The 26,704-nt window shown below is 46.4% G+C and overlaps 1 protein-coding gene across 3 annotated transcripts in view; it reads left to right on the top strand.

The window, feature by feature from the left end:
* Nucleotides 1-1,513: 1,513 nt before the first annotated feature.
* tet3 (tet methylcytosine dioxygenase 3) overlaps nucleotides 1,514-26,704 on the top strand; it is a gene marked incomplete at its 5' end in the record, with an annotated part of 38,337 nt that continues 13,146 nt past the window's right edge. Inside the window, 3 exons of one of the 3 annotated variants that reach the window (XM_079270906.1) lie at nucleotides 8,327-8,533; nucleotides 9,239-9,298; nucleotides 21,928-24,847. In XM_079270906.1, coding sequence (XP_079127032.1) covers nucleotides 21,976-24,847 — 2,872 coding nt within the window. Of the gene's footprint in view, nucleotides 1,880-8,326; nucleotides 8,534-9,238; nucleotides 9,299-18,140; nucleotides 18,344-21,927; nucleotides 24,848-26,704 lie in introns of those variants that run through there. The other 2 variants (XM_079270905.1, XM_079270907.1) reach the window with 2 other exon arrangements.

The following is a 26,704-nucleotide window of genomic DNA, read 5'->3' as shown; positions in this document are numbered from 1 at the left end:
CGTTTAATCCCAGCGTTTTGGGGAGATTATTTGTTTTGAATAAGTCTCCTTTATTTATTCTTTTACAAAGTTGCAGTTTTGCTCATTTCATCAGAAAGCAAAACAACCACAAACGGCAACAGTTAATTCAACTGCAACATAAACCAACTCGTGATTTTCCCGCCAGAGCTGCAAGGTTTACATTTTAAACCCATAAACCCATATTCATTTTAAATGCATGTTAATGCAGCCTATAGAGTAATATTAAAATAAATTAATGTAGCCTTCATATTTTATAGTGGATTCTGCCCTCCTGTGCATTGCTGTTGACCAAAAAAAAGAGAAATCTTCAGTGCAGGCTGTAAAAGCAGGCAGTAGCAAAGAAACATTGGGTTTTCTGAGCACAATTCACTTTATTGACAGTTGACTGGAGCGTGTGACCACGAGACAAAGAGGACTGTCCCTGGCATCGACTTATCACCCCCCCCGTCTTTCATTCAGGGAGGCATGAGCCTCCCGTCCATGTGGGCTCTGCCATTAAAACACTATCTTCTCAAACTGCTCACGTAGGCCTGCATGGCTATGAGCCAACTGCATGCACAGCACTGACGGCTGTGTTTGGAAACCAGACAGCGATCAGCAGCATCAGACTGAACTCTAAGGCAAAAGCATAGTATTATCACAGCCAGTTACGCCATTTAAAGTACATCCAGATAATATTTAGTCAATCTGATGAATGATGAATCAGTAAACTATTGCCTGAAATAGTCCATTGTGTGAGTTTTAAAATTTGCTTCATCTTTAATTCTTAGTTGATGTTATTACCTTTGTAATGGACACATGAGGGGTTTTCCCTATAAGTGCCTCCAATCTTACCGGCCTTTCTTAATCACGTAGTTTTATAAAAATGGCCATAGAACACGCTTACCCTGAGGCCTGAAGTGGACAAATATACGCATATTTAACCAACCCAACAAATGAACCAAATTGTGTTGAAAAGAAATATGTATGAATACTTTATTTTGGGCATTGTTTCATCCCTTTGTCTTTTTTACAGACTGCGCTCAGCCTGTGCAGACGCCGCCATGACTCCCCAGGCTCCAGCTATGCTACCCAGACCTTCGTGGACCGTCTAACATCCCAAAGGGTAGCTGGGAAAGACAGTCTCCATACTGCAAGTTACAAGCAGGATTCTCCAGGGCCACCCGGGTGACCAAGAACACACGATGACAATCAAGCTGTCCCTGGAGGGCTCGGACTACAACACAAGATAAACGCTAACTTTGTTTGGTAACAGCCCACAGAGTCAAATGGATTGGGTGTAGTCAACAGCACAGACTGATCCGAGACAAGTTATCTACCTGCCAAACATTGTTTTTAAGACCAGACAAACTTCCACCAAGTGCAGCCAAATAGTCATTTGGAAGGTGTTGATTTTTAGCTCCATGTTTTTTTTAAACTTCCGGTGTGTTTATTTGTGTTTTTCAATCTTGCTAATTAAGAGACAGAATAGACATAGGTGAGGACAGTTACCATGCCCAGGCCAAGGAAAGGGCCTGGTCCGCCACCCGAGGACACTTCTGCGTTCTCCATGGACGCGGAGGAGGCTCAGTCTCCACACCAGCGCAGGAAATCCTCAGAGAAGACGTCTCCTCTCAGCAAATACATTGAGACTGAACACCAGCAAGCGGGGCTCTTCTCTCTGTCCCCCTTTGACAGCTCTCCGGACGCCGCCGTCGACCTGCAGAAAAGGAGGAGGAAGAAATGCGGCGACTGCACTCCCTGCCGCCGCAAAAAGAACTGCGGTCGCTGCGCAAACTGCTGGAACCGCAAGACGGGCAAGCAGATCTGCAAGCTGCGCAAATGTGATCAGCTGAAGAGGCGACGTGAGGAGTGTGAGGTGAGCGTGGTTCTGATGTGTTTATCGTACAACCATATTACATTTATTGTTTATGTTTTATGCCCATGCTGTCTCAGAGACTCACACTGGAGGTGTTTGCACGGTCAGCTGGTTGTGGTTGAAGTGCCATTCTCAAGGCCCGTGAGCAGAAAGCTGGAGGAGAGCAGGGAGTGTATGCATTCACCCAATCGCTGCACTTCTTTCACTACAGACCATTACAGATGTCACAAACACCTTGTTGGAGATGTCCATTCAGAAAGATAGCATAAAGCTTTGTAGCTGCTGCTGCCACTAATTGCATTCCTAATCTGTCAAGTGTGGACCTGTTAGTCCTCAGGCTGGGTTTAGAGGGCTTGTCAGTTGCATGTGCAATGTGTGTGTATATAAATATATATATAGCATTTACCCAAAGGCAAATAACTTGAACTAGGAATTAGATTCCCAAACTCAAATGTATGCAGTTTACGGTAATATTTTACTCTCCTCAGCGTCTGTATGTGAACATCAACTTCTGTTTAACAACCACAACGTTCTGCCAACTAAAATATCTTCATCGAGGGCTCGTTATACAATGTGTGTTTTACACACATTGTATAACAATGATTGGTGATATTATAACTGCTAAAACAAATAGTATATTATTAGATCCAATTATGAAGCATGGCTACCTGTTAAAAGGTACTTTGACAGAGAATTGCAAAATATGAAGAAAAAAAAAAAGATGGCCACAGCAGCGTCATTTGTCACTGATCTGACAAAGAGAAACACTTGTGTTGGGAATTGAATGGTTTCCCTTTCTCAATGGTTTCTTTTGGAGCTCAATTGATTGATTAGTCAATTGCGAAAACAATTTGCCAACTACTTGGACCATCCATTTGTAATTTTTCTTAAGTTCCAGTTTCTCCAGCGTGATGATTTTCTACTTGTCTCTGTTTTGAATACATAGTGAAGTGAGTATCTTTGGCTTTAGGACTGTTGCTCCAACAAAACACCACATCCGTTTGGACTCCGGGAAATTGTGATTGTAAAATATTTCTTATTATTTTTCTGACATTTTACAGATCAAACGAAAAAAATCGTCAAATGATGACAATAGTCAGTCACTTCCCTCACCTTTATCGAGGTTCATCTTGGTCTTGCTTGAGTGCTGCCAGTAATCTATCCGTATATTCTCCAGGCTATGACGATGTCCCGCACAGAGCTGCAGCTGTGCACTAAAGCCCCGAGTGAGGCTGTCCCCACACACTTCAATGTATTGAAAGTATCTGAACTTTGCCTTTAACAGTCAGAAAACCATAGATATGGTTAATGTAGTTAATAAATAAAGAGAGTATTTGCTGGAGGTGCATGTGTGCTGAGGATGCAGATGGGTAACCTTTTAATCGTCGTTATAAAGTCAACTTCAATATTGCCCTCAAGATAAAGCGGTGGCAGAGTTTTCGTCTGTTTGGACAGACTGAGTGTTTGTGTGCTTTGCATAGCTGAGAGTGCGAGGGCTCCCAAACAGCAGCAGCGGGGAATTCCTGCAGTTGCCTGGGCTTTGTCCTTTGACCTGTGAGGCTTCCAATGAGAGTGGGGGGTTAACCTTAGGCCAGTGTGTGTATGTGTGTGTGGGAGTGTGAAGATAGAGAAAGAGTGCTTTTTTTTTTTTAGGTTGTGCACTTGTGTGTTAATGGAAGTGCACGTGTGTGCGTGTGGCTTTGTGTGTTTGTACGTGCATCAGCGTCTTAAAGGCGGGGGATGGGCTGTAAAGTCAAGGAGGAGGACGGGAAGATGCAGTGTTGGGAGGACGAGAAGCAGGAAGAACCAGTCTCTGCTTCTAAAGCATGACCGAGAAATGGAGGCTTACTGCTCCTCAGAGGGCTGTCAGCCAGCACAACACATGGCCACTGTTTCTGTTACCAACATTCCTGTACTTACCGACTTTAACGCACAAAGTTACGACTCAACGGTATTCGATCTTTCTTTGTAATGCCAAGAACTTCAAAGGGTTAGGAGCTGCTCTATGATATTTATAGGGTTGTGAGAGTTTATTTGAGGGCAAACACTATTACCAATATTTGTGAAATGAATTCAATAACATTTGAAACGGTTTCCAAAGCACAGCAATTTCCATGCTAAAATATCTTTTTAATTATTCACCGTCTTGCAAAGAATTTCAAAATGTGAATGCTTCAGAAACACCATATTATATAGACCACGACAACGCCACAATAAAATGCTGGTTCAAATTTGAATGACCAGAATCAATTCGGATTAAGATCTTCTCGTATTAAAGTGGTATTGATGGAGTAAACACAAGGATCAGATGTAGTCATTAAGCTGCATCATGTCCATCACCTGGACCAGTGATAACAGGCCAGTAACTGCCTGACCCGCCGTTGTGTTCAATTAGCAAACTCAGAAGTTGCTGTGAAGTGATTTGGACTGTTGTTCTGACACATGCTGGACACCTTCCCCACCACTTAGTATGCCCAGAGGAAGAGGATCAGAGATGCGGAGACATGACGTGTTGGTGTTGAAGAGTCGAGCTAGAGTCAAGAGGAACAGGCACACGGTTTGTTTATCCACAAACAGGAAATCAGGGTTTCTGACAGCATTGTTGCGGCCTGTCCGGTCTTTTGTTTCTGAAGTGACAGCAACCACACGAGGGTTCTCCTGCAAAGTGAGAATAGTTTATAGTAACACAATTTTAGTCTTAAATTTGTGGTTTGTGGGACAGCAAGTCTCTCGTGTTGTTGAGTGGTAATAGACGTTTACAGCCTCCACATTTCTAAACCCCCGACCTCTGAGGGACCTCGACCCCTATTCAACCAAACCTTTGCCCCCCGATCTTTATTCTTCCCTGAGGACGAACCCTACCGACTTTAGAGTTCCTCTGACTGTTCCTCCAGCGCTAGTAATGTTCACATGTCTGGTTTTGAGTGAAATGTCTTCAAAACTATTGGATGGTTTGCCATGAAATGTAGTTCAGAAAATGACTCAGGATGATTTGTGTATTTAGTGATCATCATCAGATCAAATCTTTCTATTTATGTTCTTTGGTTTGTGACCAAATACCTGCAAAACAATAGACATTCCCACCCTCCTCAGCTGTACTGTATGTTTAGCGCTAATGAGTGCTGACATGCTAAACTAAGATCGTTATCATGCTACAGATCAGCATGTCAATATTGTCGTTTATAATATTGGAGCAACATAGGAACGGGTTATTTTTCGTTGCAGTCATTTCACGTTGCGCTGTCAGATAAATAACCTAAATGTAACATGGGCAAAAAGGCATTTTACCAAATTATTTTGTCGGTATGTTTCACTCGATCCGTTTAGTCATGCAGTCATATTTCCTGTTGACCATATATCTCAAAATTCAATGAAGGTAGGCAGTGAAGCAAAGGTCATTGCAATTACGGGGATTTAAAAAAAATAATTGGACATAGTTATTTGGATACATAATGATCACAATGGAGATTGAGGCCAAACCTCCTTGTGGCCTCACCCTGCCTCTGACACTGTACTGGTATTTAATTAGATATTGTTACAGAATGATAACTATCTACAGCTTCATTCCACAATACCAAATATGGCCGACAAAGATTGTTACTGGTCCACTATTGACAACGGTGAATATAGTGTTGCAGCATCAGGAAGCGTTCAGTAGCTTATCTCCATAAGCTCTTAACTAAGCGTCCCTCCGTCTGCCCATGCATCCATAACCCTCCCCTCCCCCACACTCCCTCCATCTCTGCCCTGTGACCTGTATGGATGAGGCAGCTGAGTCCCTTATTGCCTGGCAACTATATCCTCTATTTTCTCCCATGACAACTGCTCACTGCTGTGAATGTGGGCAGCAACTCCACCTCTGGCTGTTAAAAAAAAAGAAAAAGATTCCATACAAACAAGATGAGTCTGATGAGAACTGCTCATGTGAATGAAATAGAGGGGTGTGGTTACAGTGCAGTATAAAGGGCAGACTCGCTTACTCAATACAATTAATTCGACTAAATAGTCCAATTGCAGGCCAGCTACTCCAGCATCCTCTTCCTCTGTCCATCCTCCTGAAACCAACTGCACATTTTCACAACACGCCATCAGACCGGCGATGATGAGCCTCCCTCCCTTGTGTCTGTATGCAGCGAGTGTTTCGGCGTTCGTTAGTTTGCAGGACTGGGGGAAATCTGTTGAAAATCTTGAGTACGAGTAGTATTTGTGAATGAAATGAGGTTGAAGGCACGTGTACGTCGGGATTATGACGCCGTCAAGGAGTCGATGGGATTTGCGTCTGTGAGGGAATGCGCTCCGTCAGTGATTGCAAAGTGTCCATTGAAGGCTGTGAGTATCTGAATGAGGTTTGGCTGAAGGTGCGATGTGCTAGATTACTCTTCATCCTCTCCATTTTGCATTGGTTTCTCCCGCAAAGACAGCTATTTCTAACCGTCCTACCTTGACAGGTGGTTTCCAGCTGTGTTAGATTTCTACAACTATTGTCATAATCCACAACAAGTGAATAATCCACAACTACTCTTAGTGTTGCTGCTGCCTTTGCTGAAACGATTACTACAATGTCGGTACGACTACCGCTTCGACTACCCTGGCCACCTGTAACGAAGCACACAGAAGCCAAGCAGCCGCTCGTGCTTATACCAGCTTACCATAAACACACACACACTCACACACTTTCATACACACACGTTCCCCCATCTGACGTCAGCAGAGGGGATTTCCCAAGCCATACGAGAGCGTCAGACAGACACCACAAATGCTGTGTCACCGTGTGGCCGCCTCGCCTCACCGCGCCGCTCTTCAGCTCCCTCTCTCTTTTCGATTCTCTGTTTCTGTGCCTCTCGCTGTCTGTCCATTCCGCCTCCATCCGTGTCTTGGTCAGCCCACATGAACTTTCGCTGACTTTGTCCCGTCTTGCGGCGGTTACTAATTCAGCTGCCGTGTACACTCGGGCAAGTCTTTGCAGTTTTTTTACATCTTCGTCTTAATTTGTTTTTTAAAACGTACCCCTTTCACCGAAGCTGATCATTTGAGGGCTTCGTTAGAAATGGGAAATGCATCCAGACAGCGGCACCCGGTTGCTGGTTTGGACAAAACCATTTCCCTTTGGCTTTCGTGGTTATGTTCAGCACGCTGGCAAAAAGAAAACGTGAAGCGCCGATGTCTGGTTTGAAAAGGTACAAGCTGCAGATGATCTCGATCGCTCCGAATGTAAAACATTATCAACCACAATATGCTCCGTGTGTCATCCTCGCGCAGACTGTGCAGCTTGGATGGTATTTGCACGTGGATGCCTCGGAGATCACTGATTTGTATACATGAACATGGTTACAGCTGATGATTTGTGATCTTTTCTGACGACATGACAACTTTGCTTGTGGCACTCGTGTAGCTGTAGTGTGTATTCCTATTTGCAGAGCTGTGCTCAGTTTTGGTGTCTTCACTTGCTTTGAGTCAGCATGTTGGGCTTTGCTGTGTAATTGTGCATTTTGCCTGTCAGTGGTTGGGAGGCTGTTTGAAAGGGGCTGTGTGTGTTTGTGTTTGTGTGTGTGCGTGTGTGTGTGCGTGCGCACATGTGTGCAGTCCAGTCCAGTCCAGTTATTGCAGGCAGCCCTGACACAGATGGTGCTCTGTGATACCACATACCAGAGGCATTGTTTAGGGAAGGCGAGTTCGAGGAGATAATTGACAGGCATAGAGAGGACCCATCCCCCCCCAACACACATACACCTCCCGTCCACCTTCACTCCGTCCCTTTATGTCAGCCTCTCTTTTATGGGGCTGCACACACACACACACACACACACACACACACACACACACACACACACACACACACACACACACACAGACCCTTTCTCTTTTTATTTTAACCTCCTATTTTTACTAGCTTCAATTTCTCCTCTCTCTCTCTCTCTCTCTCTCTCTCTCTCTCTCTCTCTCTCTCTCTCTCTCTCTCTCTCTCTCTCTCCCCCCCCCCCCTCTCTCTCTCTCACCGCCCTCACTCTCCTTCTATTTCACCCTAGCAGCAGAGCCCAGCACCGGCGTCTGATTGGTGGACGGACTGCCTTTGTGTGCTATCTCTAGCGTGACGTCTCTCCTGCGAGCTCTGTGTGTGTGTGTGTGTGTGCATTTGTACATGAGTGTATTTGTTTAAAGAAAGAGAGGGGGGGAGTATGTGGTTGACGGTGCATTTACATCATGTATGCAGAAGGACGAAAGCAAAAGAACTGAACGAGTGGGAGGAAGGAGTGATAGCGATCACAGAGAAGAAAAATATCCCGTGCGTGTGTTTGTGTGTATGAGCGTGTGTGCGGTAGACCTATTGGCATACTAGCAGGAGAGAGGGAGGGGGGTAGAGCGAGAGAGCAAGCGACAGAGAGAGAGAGAGAGAGAGAGAGAGAGAGAGAGCGTGTGTACGAGGGCTCATGTAAAACCAGATTAAAAACACAAGATGGCTTCCTGAATGGGCTGCTAGAACACAGACGAGGGAGAGAGAGACCGAGAAAGAAGAGTGGAGAGGTAGAGAAAGAGAGAAAGAGAGTGCGAGAAGAAAGGGATAGAGGTGAGGACAAGAGGAAGCCTGAGTCTTCTGATGGGGATTCGGCCAGCGGACGGAGGAGTACAAACCGAGGCAGCTCAGAGGCTTAGAGGGTAAATATTCATCACTCCAGACTGTTTTAGGATTGATAGGTGGGTGGGTTGGGGGGAGTGGAGGGGGGAGAGATTAGGTTGGCGGGACTGGGGAACAGCTCGAGACAAAACACATAATTTAACATTGAGACATCCAGGGCCATGTAGACAAGGGGGACGTGCTGTGCCAAATAAAAAGATGCTGTTGTTGTACAATAGTCAGCCCTGCTTTGATGATCTCCATCTATTGCATCTCACTCTCAGCTAACCTATTCACTGACACTTGTGCATGTTTTGCCAATTTACCCTTTAAAAAACTGGCTTATGCAGACTTAGTCGAATGCATATATTAGGACGGCTGCGCCAGGTCGGTATACAGACATTACATAATTCTTTAATTGAAATTTGAATCTGTCTCTATGCTGTCTCTCATTCTCTGTCCCAGCAGTGCCGGCTCACTGGTTGAACACAAATTAAAGAAAAGACATTTTTTGTGCACGGCTGCTGTTTGATGGTTGTTGAGGATGACAGGAACGATGAGGGAATCGTGTGTGAAAAGGCATACACAAGGTGGTCCCACTGTCCTTAATGACGAGTCTTTTTGAAAAGGCCCTTGTCGCATTATTCTATTGATTGTTATTCTCACCCCCTCCCACCTCTCTCTCTCTCTCTCTCTCTCTCTCTCTCTGTCTCCCCCCTCTCTTGTTCTGTTGAATGGCTATACAGGTGGAATATTTTGAAGACAACCGACGAGGCTGCTTGGGAAACCCTGAACTGGCAGCTGAGGTAAGAAAGCCCACTGGCTCTCTGTTTTGTTGTGCGTATGTGTCACATCATCTCTGTCATCTATGTGTGATCTCTGTCCATGATGCTTTGATCCTCAGCTGTACGATCGTCCGTGCAGCGAGGCTCTTATGAGGTGTAAATGTGGCGGTCGATCAACGACCAGGTCCACGACTCTTTCTGTCCGTCTGCCTGCGCGAGCGTTCTCATAATACCTCGCTCTGTTAAATATGTTCTGTATGTATTTGTGTGAATACGTTTCAGCATAAAGACCTATTACACAGAAACGGACGTGATTGTCACCGCTGTGTCGCTAGGTTGTCATTTGTGTATTTGCTGCCGTCTCTCCGGCGAACACACGCGCTCATTATATTCACCCGGTTATCGTCGCGGGGTGGAATGAAGGTGTAGTAGACGTCTTTAGGCATCTGCCTTCCCATCCGAGTCGCCCTGCTCGGAAGCTGGCGACAGTAAACTTCGGCTTTACTTTCAAGCCGTAGCGAGCTGAGCGCCTCAGTGAGGAAGTGGCGGCATCCTCGGTTTAAAGCGCCCCACGCTGCCCGCTGATTGGTGCCAGAGCCAGGCATGTGTAGATACAAGCGACCAGGGAGAGGAGGAGGAGGAGGAGGGAGGAGGAAGTCTTCGTGCTGGCTCAGGAGCCAAGGGGGGCCGTCCTTCTTCTCGTAGGTTCTGGAGTCAAATGAGGTAAAGGGAGTAAAAGTTAGTGGGTCACGCGTGCGTACGCGTTTGATTGCCGGGCGTAGTAACCTGTGGCGTGTGGCCGCTGAGAGCTGCTGTTCTACAGCTTGCCGAGTCGGGGCACGCTTGTGTGTTTATGTGAAAAGGAAGTTTGAGCGGCGAGGCTTCATAGAGGAAATATTTATTGAGCACCAAACAAGCGGTTGGAGTTCTAACAATGGTGCGATGTCCTCCTCAAGTAGATGAAAGAAGGTTCTGATTCGACTTGCCGGCACAAGCACAGCGAAACATTTTCAGTTGTTGTAAACCTCGACGGGTGGGAAGTGTTAAGATATGACTCAAGGATATATATATATATATATATATATATATATATATATATAATCAGTTTCAAATGTCATAAATGGGTTTAGCTCACCGACACACTCTGACTTACCTCTAAGCCGGCTCTGATCCCCATCCATGTGTAGACAATCTCTTTATCTACAAGATACATACGACCATCTGGGAAGTTTAAAGGGAAAGAAAATCACTCAACTGTCCATTGGTGAGAAAAGCCGGAGACTGTGTTTAACAAGTTCTCTGCCTTTGTGGCCTTCCCGAGCTCCTCTTTGTAGAAGGTCATGGTCCTTGATGGATCGTCTGTCTTGTGAGACGGGCACTATTTCTGACAATTTTCACAAGCAGTCCTACAGTATTTTCAGAAAATCTCAACGTTAGCTCAAAGATGTTGGAACATTTAAACACTGTGTGACGGTAGACGTGGTGAAAAGCCAGTCGCGCTGCAATTTCAATCATTTTGCTGTTCAGGAAGCTGAATTAAGAGTTTACCACAACAGGTAACGAGACAGACAGACAGACTGCACTCGCGTGATTTCTCTTTTACACAGGATTTCCTCTCCTCTACACGAGATGAAGGTCACACAGTGCAATGGTGGGAAAGAGTCAAAAGCAGAGCCGTGTGTGACAGCAGACGGAATGTTTGTTCATCATATGTTCAGCCTCGCGTGGAATCCCCGCTCGCTGAAGGGTTAACGCTGACCTAGTTTCCGTGGCAACACCGAACGTCTGACATCATTGCTTTCATTTTAACTCAAGTCTGGGCGTCCAAGGTTGGTCACATGACCAACTAGCAGGCTACCACATGTGCGCGTGTGTGTGTGTGTGTGTGTGTGTGTGTGTGTGTGTGTGTGTGTGTGTGTGTGTGTGTGTAGGTGTAGTAAGTGGCTTGGTATCTAGTACAGGAAGTGGAGGGTCTGACATCACCTGTTCCACTCAGCGTTGGCTTTCGATGTATTTACTGTGAAGTTTCCACTCAGTCAGTAAAGAACTGCAGCTTTGTTTCCCGTGTGCCTTGACGCGCAACTCGTGATCGAATGGATGTAAACCGTGACATATAGTCAACATTTATATCAGTTATCTGGGTTTTGATTATGATTAAAGGTATTTTGTGATCAAAAACATAAACAAAGATTCGTTATATGTCCAGAAAAGCATTCATGTATTCTGTGTCCTTAACGTGATACTTCTATATCTTTACATAGATTTTCCAGCAGCCTGACAGCACTGATCATATGAGCTACGTGCAATGGGAACAGTTGTCTTCAGTCTAAAAGGTGACTGACTGCAGCTACCAATTTAACCTCAACTGCAACCCTGCATGCAAACCCAGGATGAGTCGGCTGCTACCAGGCAGCTCTCATATCTACAGTGGATCATGTTAAATGAGTTGTCACCTCCTGTCATGGTTATAAAAGAACCATTTTATTACAAACACCCCAAGGACTTGAACACATTTACATCCCGTAAAAACCTCGTGGGATTTCAGGTGACGTTTTAATGTATGTTCAATAATATATAGGGACTTGCCAGGCTCTGCACTCTTGTCAGCTTTCATCTCTAATTAATGACAATGAGCAGACGTTTGCCTCTGTCCTGCTTCACGCCGCTGCATGTGCCTGTGAACATGGCCGGACTCAGCCTTGCACCGGGTCCTGGACTGGATCGATCCCCTGCATGGGATGACGAGTTGTGGTTGGTGGCTTGTTGGCATCGCTGGCGGTATCTGTGTTTGATGTCGTTGGGAGGATGCCGGCCGCTTGGTGCCGCAGTTAATAAAAAATGAATGGGAAGAGAAGGGGGAGGAGCCCTCAGCTGTTGCTCGAGCTCTTTAACTCTCACCTCTCTGGTGGCTCCTCTGCCGTTCCCGCTGGGCACCCACTTCATACAATCCTGAATCCCCGCTGCCGCCTGACGCTGCCAGGTTTTATGTAACACAGCGCCACAGCTGTTACAGAGTTTTCATGACACACTTTTGGAACGCGCACATGAAAATATTGTTTTACGAAACAACCAAAGTATGTTCATGTGAATTCAGTGGAGGTATCCAAAAAAAAGGTATAGACAAGACAAGGCACATGACTGGTAGTAGCCCAGAAATGCATGGCATGCGCTAAGATCTCAAAAACCTCACATTAAAGGGACAGAACGTCATCCAGCCGTCATCCTTTAGGAGACCGCCTTTCACTCGGATGAATAATAAAGATACATTTTGACCTTAAGGTAAATCAGGATGATTTAGTGTATGTAAAACACGACATGGCTTCATAGTACACAGTTATGTACTGGCCCTTTAAGCCCGGCTACGCCTGACTTGAACATATGGGAAGCTAATCTTAGCCCAAGTCCTGAGAGAGACAAGGCTGGCAACCAGCCACTGTGCAGAGCCGAGGACGGTTGCTCTTGCTTTCTCTCTCAAATCTGAGCAGTTTCTGATTCAAACCCCATAATATTGTCTCCAAAAAGTCATCACGTAATCACTGAGGCTGAAACACATAAGACTTAACACAGAAATGTTCCAGTATTAGTAACTGTTTTCTGTTCATGATTACATCACTGTACAATTGAGATTTGAGCGCTCAGCTCTTTTTCATGACTTGGCACATGTTACAGAACTATATCTACAGCACAATGTGCTTTTATTGTTTTTTTTACCCACTTGTTTTCCTTCCATTCCCTGTCTGTCTGTTCTCCACTCTCTTTGTCTCCGACCCCAAAACCCTACTTTATATATTGATTACATTTTTCTCCTGCTTTTCATGCACCCTAACCTCAGGCACAAAGAGCGGCCTCTTGAAAACAGCGCCCCCTCCTCTTCCTTTTCCTCCTCCTCGTTATTTTTTTTAGAGGCTCCACCCACTCCAACAGCCCCCCCACCCATCACCACCTTTCTTTTTTCTCTCTCCTCCCTCCAAAACCACTCCTCCCTTTCTCTTTGTGAGGAGTGCTGAAGAGGGGGGGGGGGTAGGCCTTCCCCAGCTGGGCTATTCGTGCCGACTTGCACGTGCCGAAAGTCAGGAGGTATGACTCAGATTGGATACCCAACACTCAGCACTATAGTCTATACCCAAACACACCCTGAACTTAACACCATCCTGCCTGGGAGCGTGTCAGGGTTGGATGTTGGAGGGAGGGGATGGAGGAGATGGAGGGGATGGAGGAGATGGAGGAGATGGAGGGGATGGAGGAGATGGAGGGGATGGAGGGGATGGAGGAGATGGAGGGGATGGAGGAGATGGAGGGGGGGCAGATGTCAATGAAAGCAAAGACAAAGAGAGAGAAACAGCCAAACAGAGAGCTGCAAGATTGAAATAACAAGGTGATGCCTAAATTATGAACAGTATGTGAACAGTCTGTTACTCATGATAGAGTGACAGATGGAAAGATACAGTACATTCATAGATATATTTATTTATACACGTTCTTAGAGAGGATGTGCAATCCCCTTTTATTTTATCCGATACAAATATGTCAAATATTTTACTATCTATATCCTTTTCATGAAGTCAATGATTTTCAAAATAAAACACATTTTGTGCCTGGTTTGTTTATAAAACAAAATACAAAACTTGGCCTTAATAATAATAATAATAAACAAATCATGATAACACGAGTTTCCAGTAAGATATTAGCGTTAATGTTTGACCAGGCTGACACACTTTGTGTTGCTCCTGCTCCGTTAAATATGACTCGCTCAGTGCAGCTCTGCAGCCTTGTGTCCTGCCCACCAATGAACCCAGCGACCCTCAGACCCTCACAATCAAACACTCCTGTATGCCTACTAGCATGCTTCTGTGCACAGAGAACATCACTGCCTCTGCGTTTGCTGCCGGTGTGTGCATTTGTCCCGTGTCTTGGCCTCTGTGCGTTGCCTGTGCGTTACATGAAGGATAAAGAGACGGAGAGGGGGGAGGAGAGGGAGAGTCATAAAGTGTGTCAAATCAGATGACCTTGATGCCATTGGACTGCAGGGCAATACGGGTTGGGGGTGGGGGTGCATGGAGGTAGATGAGAGCAGTAGGTGGAGTCAGCTGATGGGAGGAGGGGAAAGGACCCCCGTGTCATCATGACCGTTATGCTCATGTGAGTTGTTTAATTAATGGCTGTTAGAAAAAGCTTCTGTTTTTTTTATTTTATTTTTTTTACTTAAATAACCCAAATTCTCCAACTGATAGGCTGAGAGGTGATGAAGTTGCATAAATAGTGAAATCCCATCAGTTTTCGTGAATAAATGATTCCGCCAGAAACGGAACAAGTTGTTCTCTATTGTCTTCTGTGCGTTTCACACAAACAGACCTCCCACTACCGATGTGCTGGTAATGTTTTAAAAAGCTTGTTTTCGGTGTGTGAGGGTTTTATGTCAGGAGAAAAAGATGACTCAGACTTAGTCATCTGCAAGCCAACCCAACACACACTGCTGAGGATGGACTTTTGTTGTCAGTCATCCCTCCTACAACCAAGACCTTTCCTCTGTGCTGCTGAGAAACAGTGAGCGAGAGACAAAGAAGTGAGAGAGATGGAGAGAGAGAAAGAGAGAGACGAGGGCGTGAAACAGCTCATTTGGACAATAATTTGACTTGATTGTCAGATGAAGCGATCGATCGTGAGGATCGGAGTCTCTGTCGTGCTTTCCTGCTCTCGCTCTCAATGCCCGGTTACAGCAGGTTTACCGTAAGTGCGCAACATACTTGTTCATGTTTTCCATTTCATTTTCAATCAGAAAAGTTAAGATACTTCAACCGTTATTGTCGTTTTCTCTTGAGCTCTTCGTGTTATGTGACGTGAACGCAGTCAACTAGAACAGAAGTTTATTAAAGGACACGGCGACAGAATGTGTTCCTTCCAGTTAGAATGTAATCTGGCACGTTGTTCTGTTATCTAAATGAGAAGTAACACATTGTGTTCAGGACATCGTTGTTGCTTATCTAGATTATCCAGCAAACTTCTATTCTTCTGTCCAACTGCCAAACATGTTGGGCAACGGTTCACCTGAAATGACACTCGCTTTATGCTGCTGGCTTTGAGTCATCAGTGAGCACGTGTTCGTCTTGTTTTTTCTGTTTGGTTTTCCTGATGTTCGTGACAGTGTCACAGCCATGCGGTGTCACTCATTTACAGAACAGTTTATATTCGATTTAGTTGTGATGACTGCCGGTCTGCCGAGGTCTCTTTGAACCTTAGCGACTGTTCGCTTTGAAAAATGATTTATCGTAGCAGGTGTGCATTTTTTTTTCGATACGAGTGCAGCGTTCAAGGACAGAAATGCTCTGTTTTTGTTCAGCGGTTCTTTAAAATGAGGAACCGTGCGCATGTGACTCATGGGTTAAGTCACGAGTCTTGAAACGCTGTGTCATTGCAGCCGGGGGAGTGAGCGAGCACGAGTGAGCCGGCTGAATGAAAGAGCGTGTGTTCGAGTGTCCGTTGGTGTGTGTTGTTGGTGATAGTAGAGAGTGGGCATGTGATCACATGCCCACTCAGTGGTGGAGGCAAGCGTCCTGGTGGCTGAAACACTGATGACGATGACGATGCTGCTACGTCATCGCCACATGTGTTTCCTACCTCTCTTGCTCATCGCTCTCCCTCTCGCTCATTGGCCCTCCTTGGTCACGTGACCTAATGCTCTACTTCTCCTCTCCTTCCCTTAGACAGCTTAGGCTGCGCTGGGTTTCTCTTTGGGATTGACGCTCATCTCTGTGTGTGTGTGTGTGTGTGTGTGTGTGTGTGTGTGTGTGTGTGTGTGTGTGTGTGTGTGTGTATATCCGAATATGTGTGGTAACAGAGAGACAGACCGTGTACAATCTACAGGGCCAGAGAGCGGGTTGTGCGTCAGAAAGCGCTGGAATGGTAATGCACTGCTAAGCTATGCTAAGAGAAGAAAAAAAGGGCTCAGGAAACAAAACTGTGAGGCAAATTGAGAGAGGGAGGCACTTTGAGAAAACGGGAGAAAATGAGCGATCACGAGAAACAGGGGGAAGGCTCCCGAAGTTGATCCGACCATAGCGCAGTGTAGCCGGTAATATAAGGGAAAAACACTACGCAGGAGCTGACAGCGATCTGCATGGGGAAGACGGCCATGTCCCCCCCCCCCCCCCCCCCCCCCCCTCCTCCTGCTCCTCCTGGGCAGATCTGCTCCAAAACTCCAGCAATGTTCGAGAGAAGAGAGGAGACGCCACAAGGCCGGTCAGCCAGCAAGTGGGCGAGAGGAAACATCCAGCGATCATGGCGACGTTGATGATGATAATGATGCCAAGGCGGAACAACGGTGAGGAGAGAATAACAAGAGGACGTTATCTGGCAGACAGGAGAGGACAGAAGTCCTCAGCGAACCGCTGTGGGTTGATTACTCGTGGTAGCTGTCTTCGTTTGGCAGCAACCTGCCGATCCTCTCGCTGCTTATGCCCTCTCCTTCTTCTTCATCGTCATCTTCGCTCCCTTTACAGAATCGGTCACATAATAACTGAGCGACTCTGTTTCCTCCTCAGACGTCCTCCCCTTGTTGTCTCTCCTCGGTGTCTTCTTCCGTTCCCCTCTCCTCATTCTGCTACTCTTTGACGTTGAAGTATCATCCGCTGTTCCCTCCGCGTTTCCCAGCGTAGCCGCCTCGCTCTTCTACCTTTGTTCATATCGCCATCGTTCTTGCATTTATTTTCTTCCCCTCGTGTAGGCGAGGGAGCGGACATCACAGAGCGTTGAGGAACGATTGTATATCAAGCGATCATCAGCTTCCTTCAGTCGAAAACAACCTTCCACCTCTGTATCCTTTGGACCTTGGAGGGGAAGGGCCAGCGAGACCGCCAGCAAGCCGGCTCCCTCTTAACCGACCAACCTTTTTCTCTTTCTTGTGCGCGTAGCCTTGCTAGAGAATCTATTACCACAGGTGTAAGATTGTTTCAAGCGAGGAACGGGCGACCGATGTGATTGTGGATGGGGAAGAAAAACGGAGATCGAAGAACCATTATCGGTGGCTTCTCCTTTGGCCCAGGGCTCGGTTGAGTCTAGATGCTCAAACACGGAGGAAGTCTCTGTCAGGAAAACCAGATACCGTTTTGCAGAAGGCATAAACGAGCATAAACATGACGTTGCTTTTCTTCGCTCCTTTTTCCCCGTTGTATGTTCAGATCGTGTATTCGCTCGGTAGCCGACGATTCGCCGCTGCACTTGAAAGCAGAGAAGCTCTGTCATCGCCCGAAATTGCCAGCACTAGGCTTTTGTGGATAAACAAAATCACACAACATAGCCATATATATGTATATATATATATATATATATAGCATCACCAAATGCAGTAGAGCAATCAGTGCTGAAGGGCGTGGATAGAGACAGAGAGGTTTTCTCATTGGTGAGAGCTCTGCTGCACTGTGCTGTTTCCTAGGCTGCTGTTTCCTAGGCTGCCGCTACCAGCGACTATCCCCCACAGCTCTCTCTCTTTCTGCTCACTGCACACTCCTCCATTCCATCGTACGTGCCCACTGTGGCTCAGATAATGGCCTCTCGCTCTGCACACACTGAAGAGAGAGAGAGGAGAGGAGATGGAGGGAGAGGCTGCGAGGGAGGGAGGGAGGGGGAATGAAGGGAGGGAGAGAGCGAGAGAGAGGGGAAGGTGGGGGCTGCGAAGAGAAGCCGACTGCATGTGTAGCCGAGAGAAAGAAAGAGGATATTGAAAAAGGGAAGGGAGGAGCAGACGGAGATAATGAGAAAGGAAAAAGGAGAGAACAGAAAGCGTCGGCCATAAGAAGAGGCGAGAGAGAAATGAGAAACGTGTGTGCCGTGCTGGGGGGAAGTGTGTTGTCTGTGTGTGGCTGGCTGTGTGTGAATGCATGCATGTGTATTTCGCCGCTCGCTCTGTCTGCGCGCCGCACAGACTGGAAGGAATAAAAGGGAATACAACCCAGCAAGTCCGGATTGCTTTTGGGCTGCTGTGCCGGGGCAAGCAAGTCTCATGCTCCTCTCCGTCTCCTCGTCTGCTTTCTGCTCTCCGAGCGGCAGCTCTGTCTGGACGTCTAAGACCACGTAAGTACACGTAAGTACATACGCCTCAGGCTCACAGCCGGCTTCATATTGTCAGGGTTTCTGCTTCATGTTCCTGCTCGGCACGGCAGCAAAGGAAGGGGTGAGGGAAGAGGGAGGAGGAGGAGGATGGGGGGGGGGGGTGGTTGTGTATCTGGGATTTAGGTTCAGCTGTCTACTCACAAGCTGAACTTAACCCCCTCTCCGCCACTAGTATCTATACAGGCTTTGTTTCCTCCCTTTGGTTTTTCTTTTTTTTTGCAGTGTTTCGCAGAAATGTAAAAGCTGATCTTGTTTAAAGGGCTCCTGGACTCAAGTGTCTGGTCTACCAGGTTCTGCAATACCTGATCTAGTCGATGTTGTTGGATGCACTTTCTGGTGTGTGTCAAGCACGTATGAATATGTGTGTGAAATAGACAAACACGGTCAGAGAGAAGACAGATAAACTTCTAGCAAGAGAAGTTTATCTGTCTAGGCTTTGTCACAGTGTTAATATTTGTCAAAACACGTGGTCCGTACAGTCCGAGGCACACACACACACACACACACACACACACAGGTGTAAAGCGCTGCAGGTGTGAGCGCAGCATTTCCATCCTGGACCGGCATGTAGCCTCACAAAACAAGTACATCAAGGGTAACCAAAGCTCAGATCATGTGAGCTTATCTCTTATTTTTGGCGTGCAGCGCGTTATTTGTTTTCTTCACCGGCAAAGTGGAAGGTTTGTTCTCAGTGTGCAGCTCGAGGTGCTTTAAACCCACGTGACTTGTGTCACTGACACTGTTCTGTATGTAACTGTGAGAAAAAGAGGAAAAGAGAGCGTCAGTTTGACTGCTGTACGTGATTGTGGGATGTTAGGTTGTGCAGTGTTGCAGTCACTCTGTTTCAACAGCCTGCAGGTCTCATAACCGCCGTGCATTACTAGCCCCCCCCCACCCTTCCTCTTTCCTCTGATGCCACTGATAGTGCAGACGTGGGGCCTCTCACGTATTGCATGCCGGCTGTTCACTGCCACCCCCCCCCCCCCCCCCAACCCCACACCATCTCTTACCAATACCACCCGCCGCCCCCTGGGACCCCCAACAGACACCCGACGCAGAAGGTCGATTCAAAAGACCCGAGCATACTGCCTGTCCAGTAATTAGCCACTTCGAAGGCTCATTTCAGTAATATTCAAATGACGGGGAAGCTGGACGTCAGGCTCACTTCTACTGTCAAACACTGACAGATCTACAAACAGAAGCCCTGCTCTTTCTTTTTTTAAACGTCTGAATCAGGAAGTAGCTCACATCTATGTCGGGTGGTGAGACCTTTAGCTAGCCTGTGGTCACTTTGTGTGCATGTGTAAGGAATTATTCATCTCTCCATCGCTCGGTCTTCGTCTCAGTTTTTGTTTTGTCTCCTGTGAGGGGAAAATGTCTCCTTGCAACTACAATTCTGTTGCCTGTAAGTGTCCTTTACGGTTAAGGCTACTGTACATTTCAGGTGCATGTTTTGGGTATGCTGTCTGTTCATAGTACACACACACAGATTGAAGACTTTGACGCTAGAAAGGTTATTAATGCAGTGCGTTGCCTTCTATCTATGGGGCTAACCCCAAAGATGTATTCAGATGTATTGGATATGTTGGAATGCACAGTTTAGTCACAACATGAACCCTGTCAATGATTTCTGAGGCTGCCCTTGGATAATCTTTGTTTGCTGTTCCTCTCTAGACTCATTTGATTATAATCTACCTGGGCTGAATACTGTTAACAAGTAACATCTTGTGACTCAAGTCAATAAGACCACCATAGTTGGCTTCAACATGTCAAGACAATTCAGATTAGTAGACAAATGGAGCAATTGCTTCTTCATTGTCTACACCTTTTTTTTTTACCTCATTGTGGTGAAACTCACCCCCCCCCCCCCGTGATGTGTTTGCAGTTTTCAGTGTAACTTGTGGTAACTGACCCAATTCTGACTCAAAGAGGAAGTGAGATATGTGGCTGCCTGTATCAGCTACTGATAAGTATTACCAACTGTCTGAGAAGGTCTTTAAATCTACCGACATGACAAAAAGCATGACAGAAACGATCCCTCCGTTATTTGCGTGATTTGTATTCCCGTTACGCTGTATGCTGGCATTCAATGACTGTAGTTAAGTTGGATCCAGCTATAGAGCGGGTGGTAATATCAGAAGGAGTCAGTTGTTGCTTATATTTGGCTGTATGATTGACTCATAGCAAAGACAAAGATTTGTTTGCAAGCATCATTTGAAAAACAAAAGGGTTTTTCAGGCCAACAATGCAGTACAGTACAATACAGTAGGCCAAGCTCCTCAAAAATAACTCCCCTTCACCATCAAAGACATATAAAAAACTAACGGGGCAATTCTGTCTGCAGACAGCAAGTCTTTCAGCAGTTTTACTCCTTTATTAGCATTCAGCTGTAAGTCAAGTGTGAGGGTTTCTTTAAATACTTGCTCATGTTCATCAAATGTTGTGAATCTCAAGGCAGCGGTGGGGGTGTGCTTACATTTGGTTTGACGGAGTCACTCGAGCAGAGCCACAAAACCACACTTCAATGCATACTGTTGCAATAAACAACTGCAATGTTCAAACGCTAATTAATGTTAAAAAAAAAAGGACTTTCACAAACTGGTTCAGTACGGTATATGTTCAGTTTGCTTTGTGTCTTAGATGTTGTCTATTATGAATTATCTTAGCATGACACACAGGTCTTCAGATATTCAGGTCGTTTTATGTTTGCCATTTAAGGTATTGTTTTGGTTGAAAATGTCTTGGGTTTGTGATAATCTCACCAGCGAATGAGAGTACTGCACGTTTTCAGCTGCAATCATTTTTGCAATATCTGGTTTTGCCGATGAAAGATATTCACACTATATCATAAGCATGTTATAAACAGATTCAGTATTTATTTTCTAAAATATCTCTATTTGTTTCACTTATTAATTGCGTTTCTTGATATAAAATATCAACTGAGTAAAATGTACAATTGTTTTTTCTGTTGATTCTTCTTTCCTACTAAAGAAGTAGGTTTGTAGATTTTAGTAAATTGTGAATATAAACACTTCTTGGAAGTGGACTTCCTTTGATCTCACGTGCATTTTGTGTATTGTTTAACTCCAACTGCCTGGTTTGCGTAGCCCAACAGATCTGGGGCAAAGTCTCCATTTACAAACCACAGTGAAACTATGTTGCATGACCTGTGACTTGCTTGACAAAACACTTGCCTGTTATGAAAACAGTCTAGAAGCAACAGTTAATGTCGTTTCCCTCAGCCCTACTGGCCTGACCCTGCAGTAATGTATGTGTGAGGTAGGAGGGAAACCCTGGATAAGAGCTGGCAGAAGGGAATGGAGTCTGTTTTGATGATTGTTATTTATCATTCTGTCAAGTTGTTCTTGGAATTCAGATTTAAAAAAAACAATTGACTTCATTTATTTGCGATTATTTAACACATATCTGGTGATTATTTTCAAAATCATGCCTATTGCACAGTGTATAATGTTGTTTTACATATTGGTGCAAGATTTATTAGATTCTCATAATCTAACTAACCTCGCTCCATGTTTGTCTTTCAGACTGTTTGCGAAGTCACTTCAGTAGATGGCCCCAGAAGTGGAGGCCAGATGGAAATTGGGTCACATGACCGCCTCCAGGAAGGAGCGCTGAGCCTGGAACTAGCCAATGGGGTGAATCGCTACCCTAATGATGATTTGACATCTAGTGAAACAGAGCAGCAGAGAGCAGGAAGCGTGCCTCCAAGGCAGAGCTGGTTGTCAGTACATGGCAAGGTCAGTGACACCCAACAACAGCAACCATGTTGGAACAGCAGCAGCGGTACAACCCCTGGTGAACCTGTCCACCATGCAGACATGGAGGATGCCCACAATCTGGTGGCTTTTTCTGCTATTGCTGGCTCCTTGCCTCCTTCTTCCTCCTCGTCCTGCCTCATGCAGCCGAACACATCCCAGCTGTATGAGAAGTTCACCAAGGAGATGGGTGTTGAGGGGGCACAGGCCAAACTCTCTGCAGGAGCTCCTGAGGGAAGCTGCCAAACTCCAGAAGACTTGAACACTCTACAGTCAGCACTGAGCCAAGCCAAACATGGACACAAGCCCCCTAACTGCAACTGCGATGGGCCCGACTGTCCAGACTACCTTGAGTGGCTGGAGAAGAAGATCAAGGTGGCAACCAATGAGGATCAAGGTGCTTGCAAGATGGCTGATGCTCCTCGACACTTACAGCCTCACCTACAGCAAACCCATTTGCAGCATCCCCGTCAGCCCTACACCCAGATGAATGGTGGCCACCGTCTGTCTGCTTCATACCCCCAGCAGCAACAGGGAAGTCAAGGCCCTAATCTAGGCCATGGGCCCTGCTCAAAACCCCCAATTCCCTGCTCTCCCCAGGTGATCTCCATAGCCAAGGAAAAGAACATCAGTCTTAAGGCAGCCATTGCCATAGAAGCCCTGACCCAGTTATCTGGTACTGGTCCGCAATCTGCCGGCTCTCCAGGTCAACTTTCCTACAACAGTAACCTCCATCACCACCAACATACCCAGAACCTCCCATCTCAACCCCCCAACGGCACTAGCTTGATCCCGTCCTCTCCCAGCACCCACTCATCTTCCTCACGCTCTCAATCCGTCCCTCCAGGACTAAACACCATTCAGCAGGCCTCAGTTTCCTGTGAGCACCACAGGCCCCAATCCCAGGGCCAGCCGCCCCATGCTACCCCTCTCCCACCCACTACCTCGCCTTTGCCAGGTCAGGGTAAACATCCAGGCTTCAGCCCTAATCTCCAGCAGTGGCAGCAGGGCTCGGACACAGGCTCTGAACAGAGGAACCCATGGATGTGTGTAAAGTCTGAGCCCCAGTCTCACTACGCTGCTGCACCTCACAGCAGCTCAGACCCCATGTCAGAGCTCAAACAGCTGCTTGGTGACACCAGTGGAAAGTTTAGCAATGCTCATTTCAAGCTTCCAGTCACACAGCAGATCGTTTTGAAACAGAATGGAGGTATCCAGGCCCAGGACAACCCAGCATTGGCCAGGATAAAGCAAGAACCAGACTCTGGAGAGCACTGCCATCACACTGCCTCCATGGGACCTCACGGCATGGCTAATGGTCAGCAGCAGGGTCATCATCCTCTGTCTCCTGGCCAAGCAGCTATCAGCCACTCCACTCAGGCAGCTCTGCAACAGCACCTTCACTACAAAAGGAACCTCTTCTCTAACCACTCCCCTGGCTTTGGAGGACCAGGCCCTCGGGCACCTCTGGCTTGTCAAAACTTGAAAAAATGGTGGCCACAGATGAACACAGAAGGTTTGCCATATCCGGCCATCAAACAGGAACCCAAGGAACCCAAGAAGAGGAAAAGCAGTCAAGGATCTCCTGTCATAAAAGCTATGAGTGGGATGCTTGCAGTCTCTCCCCTTCCCAAACCTAAACAGATAATCATCAAGAAGACCAAGCAGAAAGCCTCCATCCCAACCTTCCTGCCTCAGACTCAGATATCCGTACAAAAACCATCAGTCCTCATGGTGGACAGAGCCCCGACCCTGACCAGCCTGCAACCAGGTTCTCTGCCCCTCCACAGTAACTCCACTCAGGCTGCTGCTGCAGGCCTCCCTGCCCCAGCCCAATCTCAGGTATCCATTTCCAACTCCTCAATGACCCCATCTTCCACTGTTTCTGCTTTGTCAGAAAACACTCCAGCCCTCATGGGCCCTCTGCTCCCACCTGTGGCCCCTGTGGCCCCTGTAGTCCATGCTAAATCAGAGGGAGTGGGCAGCCTGGCCTCCAGAAACACCAGCACCACCACACCTGTGACCTCCACATTTCCATCCAGCACCTCACAATTACAGAGCGTCATCAACATAGACCCAAAGTACGAAGAACTGATCCGCCAGTTTGAGGCTGAATTTGGGGACTCAGCTACAGATGCATGCATGCAGCCCAAGGAGGAGACTGCTACAGCCCCTCAACCGAGGAATCAGTCCCAGACCAGTCCTCAGGACCTCAGTCCCACATCATCTTCCACCTCCCGGTCGACTCCCATAATTCTCTCCACTCAAGCCAGTTCCACACCTCATCCAGATGATCAGGAGATGAAAGTCAGCAAAGAGGAATCAGGGCCCCAAAGTGAAGCAACCTTGAACCAGGCATCCACAGAAAGCTCTATGAGGGATGCATCTCTACAATATCAGGCCATTCTGCACAAGCAGCAGCAGCCCAGTGTGATAGAGGATACGTTCAACATGCCGTGTTCTCCGCTACCCAAACGCATGAAGATTGAAGCCTCGGGTGATATAACAGTACTTTCCACCACATGCTATTCTGAGGAGGACACACCCACTAAAGACAGCCTGCCTGCTTCTCCATCTCTCAGAGGCTTCCTAGAGTCTCCTCTGTGCTACCTGGACACCCCCACCAAGACCTTGCTGAGTACTCCTTCCAAGGATCTGCAGGCAGAGTTCCCCACCTGCACCTGTGTGGGTAAGTCAGTGTGTTGGTGTCTGTCTTTGGTTGTCTATATCTAAGGGGATGAGGTTGCTAACTATCAACATACTGTACTGGCACTTTTCAGTCAACCATAAATAATAGTATCATTAATCTTACAAAAATCACACCACTCCAGACAGTGCCCATGCATTTTTGAGTGCAGTATGCATATTCTGCAGGGAATTTTCTAAATCTAGAAATGTTCACGTTTTGCTCGACTGATTTAGCTCGAAACATGTCCACCATTAGGTTTTTCGGTCCCCCCTCTCCTGTAGCTTATCTGTCTGGATGCTTGTTGGATTCTTGTGGAGTGTGTCCAAGAATGTTTGTGTTGCCAGGGTGTGTGGCTGCGACCATCCAGACTGCAACAGTGTGAGGCACTAAAGGCAGCAGGCAGGAACAATAGTACTGGTGGCAGAAGGAGCCTTTTGTGTGAGTTTGGGTTTGGCAGGCAAGCAGAACAGAGCCTTCATTAGACAGAAAGGGGTTTAGTCCCACAGTTTAAGTATTTCCCTGCTCAGGTTAACAGAGTAGGTGGTCCTACAGTATGAATCTATGAAGAATTTATACATCGTTTTTTTTTTCCTATTTTAAGAAAATAACAGGTAGATGAAGTTATGTTAATGACTAAGTAGATCAGAATACTACTGCTGTAGCTACTGTGGGTGTCCATTCATTCATTAACTTTGTGCAATATCTGAATTATTATAGAGTTTGTTCTCAGAGAAGCTACTGTGTTAAAAAATGACCAGCATGTCCTTACAGTTACTGAGTTTTAACTGTAGTGCTATGAAGGGTTTAGAGTTGGTAAGTAGACCATTGCTGTCATTGAAGGGGTTCACAGCAGGCGGAGAGCAGCTGCTGTGAACCCCTTGCTTAGCTGTGTGTTGTTACTCAGAGTAGAGACCAGCAGACAATAAGTCTCCATTGTACAGCCTGGTTACGCACTGCCCTGTCGACTTCCTGTAGCATAACACTGCGCTGGAATGAGACCGCCTCCTACACAAACAGATACAGTAAGCAGCCACGGTCTGCACAGTACACACAACCAATTTCCATGCAATAATTTGTTGTGACTCGTCCACTTCCTGCCCTGAGCCACGCCCTGGTGCCTCCCTCCACCGACAGGGGAATGTGACCTCATATTGCCTCTGAACCAGAGACACACACAACCCTGACTGTATGTCTACGCTTAAGATAATCAGCTGAGAGTGTAAAGCATTTACAGCTAGAGCCTTTAGCTAATGTTGTTATCCAGAGTGTGTGCAACACCGTGCTAAAGATTAGCACTGAAGTCTTAGGACGTGGTTTATATCCAAAGATGTGTGTAGGACAATGGTCAAATACACGTTCACGCGCTCATACCCAACATAAGCAGAGATGCTCACACAGCACTCACACAGACACACCCTACTCCCTCATAACACTCACACAAACAGAGTCATTCATCACTCCCTCAAAGAGCTTCTGCTTTACAGTGTCTGCACACAGGCACCACACCCTGCAGTCACAGTCCTCTGTCTGTGTGTTCATGTGTGTTTGTGGGAACTCGTTGTACAATCTCACGCTCCTCAGATGATTTAGCTTCAACCACAAAGAAGGATGCCTTTGAGTTTGTCCAAAAATACTTCAGAACACACAACCGCCTTTGATTTATTTGACAAAACTACAACAACTGAGATGTGATTTCTAGCAAAGACTCTTCATTCTTTACTGAAGTCACGGGGCTTTTACTGTTCATATTCTCAACGTGAGTGAAACATTTACTTCAAGCAGGACTCTATCCAGGCACTAGTACTTTGGGATTTGAGGCAGAGAAATTATTTATTTGATCAAAGTGATGTGCAAGAA

The sequence above is a fragment of the Melanostigma gelatinosum genome (assembly GCF_949748355.1).
Source record: "Melanostigma gelatinosum genome assembly, chromosome: 6".
Taxonomy (NCBI): Eukaryota; Metazoa; Chordata; class Actinopteri; order Perciformes; family Zoarcidae; genus Melanostigma; species Melanostigma gelatinosum.
This window is presented reverse-complemented; position numbering and strand designations above follow the sequence as displayed.